The sequence below is a fragment of the Dreissena polymorpha genome, chromosome 1 (genome assembly GCF_020536995.1).
Source record: "Dreissena polymorpha isolate Duluth1 chromosome 1, UMN_Dpol_1.0, whole genome shotgun sequence".
Lineage (NCBI taxonomy): Eukaryota > Metazoa > Mollusca > Bivalvia > Myida > Dreissenidae > Dreissena > Dreissena polymorpha.
In genome coordinates, this window is record NC_068355.1 from 73,098,565 (window position 1) to 73,107,955 (window position 9,391).

The following is a 9,391-nucleotide window of genomic DNA, read 5'->3' on the forward strand; positions in this document are numbered from 1 at the left end:
TTTTATGCTTTAAACAGTTGAAAAGACTGACCAAATGCATGCAATGATAACAAATACTAGTTCAAGGTTGAGTTTTCGAACATTTTGCGTTTTCCTATCATATTCGTAAAAAAATAACTTTAAACATACTGAAATATACGGTAAAATTCAACTTGGAAGATGTCTGTCTCTTGAAAACCTTATAGAAGTGGAAAGCAACTTTTTTTTATAGTTAACACAAGTTCACGTACAAATAATTGGCCGACCTTCCTACCCTATATATTTAGAGATGACAATGAAAAAATCATCTTTGGCCTGATAAGATTGATATAATAATTTGGTGTTGTTTCTGATGTAATTTTCGGAACATAATCTTCCTAATAAATTACAGAATATGAAAAACGTTATTATACTTTAAAGAAATACGTAATTATACTTTAAATTACTTTATTTTCAATAAATGACGTTGAGGTCGTTTTTTAGTATCCAATAGAATACTTGCGTGCGTGTAACGCAATTACAGAAAACGTCACTTCCACTGTGACGTCATTTCACGTCGTTGCTAGTGCATTGAACAACACAGACACAAACTGCACAAATATGGGGAAGTCAGGATGTTTACCGCCCGGAAGCTGCCGGTGGCTCGTGCAATTTAAGAAGTCGATGAATGCCAGGGTAATGCCTTAAACAAATTGACTCGCTTTTTTGCTACCAGATTCATGTTTGTTTTTTGTTTAAGACTAATGGTTAAAACCGACCTTTCGCTGTTTCATAATACACGGCCAGGTTGTGTTCATATATTAAACTAATGTCGACTATACCAAGGGTCTTGCTCGAAACTGTAGACTGTATGCCTTGTTACTTTGTAGCTTGTATTTTGTCTTGCAAAGGCTTGTGAATATCTATATTTTTTTGAAAGCGCCAGATGTAATGAATATTTGTGATATGAATGTTATCACCGATTTTTGTCAGTTTTCCAAAACACTGCTCGAACAAGGTTATTTGCTTTAGTTTTTTGACTGAATGAATTTAACTGGGGAACCGGATGATGTGTGGATAATTGATTATATATATTTAATATGCCGATATATAATAAATGTGAATTAATTGCGTAAAGGACGATGGGGTGCCACTATTAGTCCAGTATTTCAATGTAATCGAACTGTAAATATGTAAAGCCATTGAGCACCAAAATACTCCGAGGCATGCTAGAAAAACATAAGCTTTCAAGAAATGTACGCGATTGTTTGGTGTCCCCCAAGTGCATCAAATGCTATCGCGTGCATAAAAACTATGCATTATTTTAACGATTTAATTGCTTTTGTTACAAGTAATTGAAAACGGGTTTAATTCATGTGCGTAGTTTCGTCCCAGAATAGCCTGTGCAGTCCGCACAGTCAGATCAGGGACCACACTTTTCGCTTTTATTATATATGTATTTTAAAGGAATCATATTCTAAGCAAAATCCAAATTCGGTTGAAAGTCACGTACCTGATTATCCTGTGTGGATTGCAAGGCTATTCTGGGACGACACTTCACGCACATGCATTAGACCCGTTGCACCAGAACGAGGCCGAATTTTTATAAAGTGTATAAAAAGTTTATCAGAATCACTTACTGCTTTCTTTTCAAAGTGTTTGCTTTATAGCGCTTTCGGCTTCACGCGTGTTATTCGAAGATGTAGCGCTCGTAGTAGGCACTGCCCGATCGCGACTTGCCGTGTTTGGTACCGATAATTTAAACAAAACATGTGCGTTTCCGGGCTACGACTTGATGTTCCTTTCTATTTTTATTATAAACGATTTTTAGATAAATATGTACTTTACATTTACAAAATATCATCAGGTGGCGAAATTCAAAAATGACTTCCAGCTGAAGTTTTTTCGGGACAACAAGCATCTGGGAAACCTGCGTGCCGACCAACTTCACAATGAGACTGGAACCCGAGATATGGAAATCACGAAAAAGACGTCCAAGCATGCAGCGGACAGTCCTGTCCACAAAAAGAAGGACGTCAAGAAATCAACTTACGGTTATCAACCCTCCTTGTATGCCGAAGAAGCAAGTCCCGAGATTCAACGGACTCAAGTTGTAAAAAATTCAAACGCTGAAAACAACTGGAACTCTTCGCCGAATTGTCGCGGTAAGAATCGCGTTTAAAGATTCTAAATAGATTTTGGATCGATAATGTTAAGAGTAACTTCTTGCTAATTTGTTGGGGTTCACAACAGGTTTTGCATTATGATTTACATTATAAAAATTGTTTCCTCTAGATTCAAGCCAGAAAAAAAACCAAAGCCGTTGTTCACGAACCCACCCCAACGCGCTCCAAGACAGAAGAACTAGGTATTCATAATTACATGAAGTATTAATTAATAAACTAGCATTATAATTACTTTTCATTAATCATTGATATTACTAAAATAATAATAATAATAATAATAATAATAATAATAATAATTATTATTATTATTATTATTATTATTATTATTATTATTATTATTATTATTATTATTATTATTATTATTATTATTTCTAGTATTATTGTGTGTGTTATTTTTATTATTATAATTGTTATTTGTGTAATTGTGATCATGATTATTATTAGTAGTAGTTGTAGTATTAGTATTATAATTAGTATTCTATTTATTATAGTGTCGTCCTCGTTGTTGTTCTTGTTGTTGTTGTTGTTGTTGTTGTTGATGTTTTAAATTATCGAAGATACCATCGATTGTATAATAAAATCAAATGCATTATGTTTGTAATAACTTCATTTATAATTTAACGGTTCTTATGTTTCAATAAGATGAATTCGTGAATACAGTAATCCGCAACTCTGTGGCACATCTGATCAGGGAAGCCAGCGTTACGTACCTAATGAAAGAGTCAGCGGAGAACTTGCTGAAGAGACACGACAGCAATGTGGAAACAACCGGCGAACAAGTTATCAAGGATATCGACACCACCAACGAAAACGTGGTCATTGATACCGACACCACCAACGAACAGGTTGTGATTGATACCGACACGACCAACGAAAACGTTGCCATTGATACCGACACCACCAACGAACACGTTGTCATTGATACCGACACCACCAACGAACGCGTGGTTATTGATATCGACACCACCAACGAACGCGTGGTAATTGATACCGACACCACCAACAAACACGTTGTCATTGATACCGACACCACAAACGAACGCGTGGTCATTGGTACCGACACCACCAACGAACAGGTTGTCATTGATACCGACACCACCAACGATAACGTTGTCATTGATACCGACACCACCAACGAACGCGTGGTCATTGATACCGATACCACCAACGAACAGGTTGTGATTGATACCGACACCACCATCGAACATGTTGTTATTAATACCGACACCACCAACGAACAGGTTTTCATTGATACCGACACCACCAACGAACAGGTTGTCACTGATATTGACACCACCAACGATAACGTTGTCATTGAAACCGACAACACCAACGAATGCGTGGTCATTGAAAATGACAACACCAACGAACGCGTGGTTATTGGTACCGACACCACCAACGGACGTGTTGTCATTGACACCGACAACACCAACGAACGCGTTGTCATTGATACCGACACCATCAAAGAATCCAACGCCATGAACGTCATCAAGGCGTCATCCGAGATCGTCCTGAAGGAAGAGGGCGACAATTTTGACATCACCTACGAACAGGTTGTCAAGGAAACCGACAACGTTTCCGTATCTTCAAGCGTTTTAAGCGGTAAGATTTTTGGCATAATTATGCGATGATATTATTGATAGTAGACATACTGTTTTTTACTCTAAAATTTTAACAAAGGAAATATTTTACTTAATAATCGAAATTTGGACATTAGTTCATTAGTTCTTCTTATCTTTCCCGCCAAGGCAAATACAATTGACAAGAAAATTACTTTTATTTTTGCATATAACAGTTACTAGTATTTTGTCCACCTATTTTTGTGGAAATTAAATCAGAAATATTCATAAATGAATGTCATTTTATAGTTGTGCTTGATCGCATCGGAGTTCAAGCCCCCTGTCCAGAAACCTTCCAGTTCTATGCACAACTTGGAGCACTAGTGCTCCGTGTCTCCGTGTCTTAGAAAGGAGCCTCGGTTTGGAAAAACTAGGCTTAATGCGAGTGCGTTAAGTGTTGTCCCAGTTTAGCATGTGTTTACTGCTCTGGCTTATCTGGGAGGTAACTCTCGCCTGAACTGGATTGTCGCTGAGAATATACTTCTTTGAACGTTAAATTCCATAAAAGCGAAACGCGTAGTCCCTGATTTGTCGATGCGGAATGCACTGACTAAACCGGGATGACAATTTTCGCAAATGCATTATGCCCAGTTTTCGAAGAACGCGGCTTGGAAGGATCTAGAGACCCATAAGTGGGGATCGAATCTACGAGTACACGTTCGGGAGGTGTACACCATATCCACTTTACCATGTGATACTGCATCGACTTAAAATATTGACATTGTTTGGCACCAATTTTCAGCTTTTGCCGAGAGCGCAGTGAAGGCTAGTCTGTTTGAGATGGATGTCGTTGGCAACGTTAACCACTCCGCGATGGTCCCAAAGTCCGCCGTCAAGGCTCGCAGATCATCAAGGACAGTGAAGGAATTCTTAGGTAAGCGTGGTTCATTCGAAATGAGTAGTCATGTACAATTAATGCGTGAAGCATTTAAAATATAATAATAACCATTATAAAGTACATTCGTTTTTCCTCTGTTGCATGACACTAATTTTAATTTATATTGCGCGATATGTTTAAGATATTTAGTACAATTTGCTTTTCATTTAAAACTAAAAATTATACTATAAAGACCGTTTGGGCGTGGACAAACGAATATATTTAACGATGGTCTGTATTAATGTGTCCGTAAATATATTTCAGAGATGATTGGAGTACCAGATTGCCGGGACAGCTCCAGCCTTCACCTTCCCGACGTCGTCATTTAGACATTTAAAATAAGCCCACGTCTCATATAAGCACGGTTGTCTATGGCAGTTTCGGATCATCACGAATACACCGGATCAAGATCCGGGACGATCCGTGGACTAATTGGTTTCTAAGCGTCAAAAGTTTTACCAAGATCATTACGTCGGTGAACACACAGAACTACACGACAGGGACACTAACCATCAGGTTGGTTTTCGGTGAATCCATAATTTTACAATCAAGTCTCGAAATTGTAACCTCGAAAGATTTCATTTCGAGGTGACTCTTAATTGCATAATAGTTTCAGTTTGTTATTATCACACAGCACAAAATCTTGCAATATAAGTATCATATCATATCTTAAATTTTGGAAACGGACCGGACCCGGATTCTTAGCTGAAGTAGGCCCGACGATATTTGCGTTAGTTATTTGTTTCCTTTTTAATTGCGTCCGAAGATAGATCCGACAACACATCTATGAGCGGGTTGTCGTTTTGCCATTGCCCTGGTTTGATGTTGTGATAATTGCCCAACTCGTCACCAGCACTCGCATTTGTATGCCCATAGCAAAGTGAAGATTCAGAATCAGGCAGGCAGGCACACCATTCCCTTGATGATATTTTTATGCTATTGAACACTAAAAAACACGGGCTGAATAATCGCTACCTACTTCAACCCAAAGGAATCTGTAGCAGGTGTCGACCAAGATCATACGGATTATGGAATGGTAACCCTTGTAGTTCGTGAAAGAAGCAATAACGCTGAGGACACTGTATGTCGATGTGCTTCCGGACCAAAGCACAATCACATTTGTACAGCTGCTAAGGGTCGCCGAACTGCTTGGCGATGCTCTCCCATTCATGTTTTCAGGACAGCGAATTAGTTTATCAACAAGCTCTATAAGTATCGCATCGCAGACCTGATGCTGATCTGGGAGATAGTGTTGTATGCGAAGCCCTACATCAGAGAGTGGTAACTGTCCCCAATGCAAGGTAAAGTAATGTTATTGCAAACTTAATTCCAACTGACAGAGGCTTCTCGTAGTTTGGCTGCTTTGACTTGGATCTAGCTCCATTTCGTGTCAAAATCGTTTGGTATGTCTGATAGCCCATGCAGACGAAACCAAAGAAGTCATTTACGTCTTTTGTATTCGGTTACTTCTTAAGCTGAGAGTATAGACACAGGTCTGGTCTTTTGGAAGGCCATTTGCTGACCCAGATGGTTTTTATTTTTATTGAGTTCACCAGTGGTGAAACAATCGTTTTGCGACTTATCTATTTCACCGTGGTAGCTTCTTTTAAGCAATTAGGACACTGTTTTCGGCTAGAGCTTTTTTCAAGATTCAAGCTTCTACTTTTAAAGGTCAGGTTGGAAAAAGTATCCTGATTGCTAAAACCAAGCAGAGCTATAAAGGTTGCGAAAAAGATTGTATCAACACGGGTGAATAGAATACAACGGAAAACCATCTGGGTTAGAACATTGCTCGCCAGAAGTCCAGACCTGGGTTTAAATAAGCTCCGTTGATGAACGAACATAAGAATGAAGACGCCAATGGATTCTTTAATTTCAACCGCATGGGCTATCAGATATACCAAGACATTCTGATACGCATTAGAACAGAATCAAGCCGTTGGAATTAAGTTGCAATAATAATACTGTACCTAGCATTAGGGGACAGTTACCACCTTCTGATGTATGGCTTCGAACACAACACCAACTCCAAGATCATCATCCGGTCTTCGATGCGATACTTAAAGAGTTTATTGATTAACTAATTCGCAGTCCTGAAAACATGAATGGGAGAACATCGCCAAGCAGTTCGGCGACCCTTAGCAGCTACACAACTGTGCTTGTGTTTTGATCGGGAAGCACATCGACATACAGTGTCCTCAGCGTGATTGATCCTTACACTACAACTACAAGGGTTACCATTCCATAATCCATATAACCTTGGTTGACACCTGCTACAGATTCATTTGGGTTGAAGTAGGCAGCAATATATCAGCCTGTCATTCTGAAGTGTTCAACAACATTGAATTGAAGGAAACCGTCGACATAGGCGTGTTGTGTCCACATGATCCTTAATCTTTGCCTAACGACGACGCATCAATGCCGTTCTACTTTTCAGCAGATGACACCCTTTGTCCTGGCAGGACGACATGATGTGAACATTTTGATTGAACAAAATAGTCTATGAACATGTCATTTTATTGTACATCTAGTGGAGTTATAATTGTAAACACTAAAATGTGGATTAACATTTTACGAAATTTAAGAAGTTAACACATTTGATAATAATATTTGACAGATTATGTTCTGTGTGATTAAAATAAAAATGAAATGTTATGTCATAATGTCATATCGATTTAAAACATTTCAATGTAAAAAAGTAGCATTCAATATTAAGCGTTAGAAATCTGATTGCAGAATGATGGAATCATCGGAAATCAACTTTATTTTACACAAGTGATTGTCCCGCCGGGGAAGACGTGATTGTTCCGTATCGCTGCCATGTTTGTCCGCGTCATTGTCGTAAAAGCCCGGGATGGTCCGTGTAGATTCCGTGTTTACCCGTGGCACTCCGTGTCTATGCCGTGTTGGTCCGTAATAGAACGTACCTCTGCCGGGACAGTCCGTGTTGCCGCTGTGTTTGTTGGGTGTAGCTTCCGTGTTGGTACGGACTGGTCCTTGTGGATCCGGTGTTGTTACCGGAATGATGACCTTTGGAAGACCGTCGACGCTAAAAAAAAAGTCCACGGATTTTTTCTCGGATCTTGATCCGGGCGATAAGGGACGATCTGGGACTGCCGTAGTCATATGTGTGTGTATGGGACAAGGCTTATATGGGCTTTACAAATTTTGAAAAATTAAAATTTTAATATAATTTTTTTAATCTTGATAAATAAAGAAATATAATATTTTTGATTGTATTGTGTTTCTCAGTTCTAGATTGACATCAGAGCTATATGATATGACGCAAAATGTATATGAACGACACTCTCGGGGGTTTAATCAGTAAAACGTATCGCAAGCAAACATTCACACATACATTGTATGTAGTGAAATTGCATGCATCAACTTAGCTATTATTTCGAGTTTATTTCAATCATGTTACTTAGTGCACTTTCCTGACATGGGGTAAGTATTGAGATATTTGAAAACGTAAAACGTCTTTCGGGCTTTATATCAATCCTCTAATTTATTAACAAACTAACGGTGGTTTTGTGCTCATGTAAAAGGTCTTCTGAAAACCGCTACCCGCTTGATCGCGCCCGTGACCACTCGAGGCGCATATGTAGCAAGCCGGTTCCGTTCCTGTGTTGTCTCACAACGGAAATATAAAAAGTCGCCCTGCTAATTTGAGTTAAGTTTTACAATAAACATGATGCGATTAGCCATTTTCAAAGTACAACTTGTGTTGTTGTTAATGAAAAGTAAAACATACAGTAATTAACGGTGCGAGCAGGATTCGAACCTGCGCGGGAAGATCCCATTGGATTTCAAGTCCAACGACTTAACCACTCGGCCATCACAGCTTATGAATTGCATGTTCAGTTTACGCTACCAATTATCAGTCTCTTTGAATATAATTAAGCCTTTGTTTGATATATTCACGCTCAACCGATACTAGAAGGTATGGTGTACACATTGGTCCCATGGCCAAACGGATAAGGTGACTCACTGAGGCCAGGAGATTGCATGTTCGATCGCTAGCGGAATGCTTAGTTATATATATTCGTATCTCAGGATGTAACAGAAACATATACTACATTAACAAATTGAGAGCCTCAACAGCTTCTTTAATTCAAGTGCATACATGCTTTAAATGTTCGAACTTTAAATGTATTAAAACGAAACAAATGGGAACGACAATGGTCTCGTGGCCCAGCTGATAAGACGCCTGGCTACGGATCAGGAAATTGCAGGTTCGAGTTCTGCCGGAATCGATTTTTCAATCTAACATACATCTTTTTGACGAAAATGCAATTTCAACGACGATAACTTCAGACTCATTGGAAAGAGGTATATTTAATTTAGAAACACTCGGGCAAACATTATGGAGCTTTCGTTTAAAATTGAACAAGAATAATTGTTAGAGACTTTCGTCAATGACCTATGGATACTTTCGTCAATGACCTTTGGATAAGGTGCGTGGCTCCAGATATAGAGATTGCAAGTTCGAGTCCTGCCGGAATTGTATACTTGCAATAACTTCCCGTTTCAATATACAATAGGAAACTGTATACACTAGTTTAACATTGCACAATGAATAAGATGCCTGACTACGGTTAAAGGGATTTCAAGTTCGAGTCCTTGTGGTATCGTATTATTTATGTTCGTAGTGTTGGGATATACAGAAAACGTATACATCTCTGCATCATCTTATATGCTATTTATATACACATTTTTAGTTGTTCGCGTAGTGTAGCGTAGCGAACAGC

The 9,391-nt window shown here is 38.7% G+C and overlaps 1 protein-coding gene and 1 non-coding gene across 3 annotated transcripts; one reads left to right on the forward strand and one right to left on the reverse strand.

The window, feature by feature from the left end:
- Nucleotides 1-517: 517 nt before the first annotated feature.
- LOC127866388 (uncharacterized) lies at nucleotides 518-7,871 on the forward strand. Of its 2 annotated transcripts, XR_008042981.1 has the most exons (7): nucleotides 518-654; nucleotides 1,826-2,123; nucleotides 2,254-2,326; nucleotides 2,787-3,746; nucleotides 4,506-4,637; nucleotides 4,905-5,156; nucleotides 7,377-7,871. XR_008042981.1 is itself a non-coding variant. In XM_052406883.1 (6 exons), the coding sequence occupies exons 4-6, from the start codon at nucleotides 2,858-2,860 to the stop codon at nucleotides 4,967-4,969; spliced, it is 1,086 nt and encodes a 361-aa protein (XP_052262843.1). In that variant the 5' UTR covers nucleotides 518-654; nucleotides 1,826-2,123; nucleotides 2,254-2,326; nucleotides 2,787-2,857; the 3' UTR covers nucleotides 4,970-5,837. The 2 variants fall into 2 exon arrangements, 1 of the variants encoding a protein (XP_052262843.1); XM_052406883.1 differs by lacking the exon at nucleotides 7,377-7,871 and having other exon boundaries at nucleotides 4,905-5,837.
- A 532-nt stretch (nucleotides 7,872-8,403) lies between these two features.
- Trnas-uga (transfer RNA serine (anticodon UGA)) lies at nucleotides 8,404-8,485 on the reverse strand. Its single transcript has one exon. It is a non-coding gene; the product is annotated as a tRNA-Ser (tRNA).
- Between the last annotated feature and the right edge of the window lie 906 nt (nucleotides 8,486-9,391).

Coding starts and splice junctions, on each gene's coding strand:
- LOC127866388 (XM_052406883.1), top strand. CDS start 2,858: ATGAAAGAGTCAGCGGAGAACTTGCTGAAGAGACACGACAGCAATGTG. Junction 3,747..4,505: donor ATCTTCAAGCGTTTTAAGCG/GTAAGATTTTTG, acceptor ACCAATTTTCAG/CTTTTGCCGAGAGCGCAGTG. Junction 4,638..4,904: donor GACAGTGAAGGAATTCTTAG/GTAAGCGTGGTT, acceptor AATATATTTCAG/AGATGATTGGAGTACCAGAT.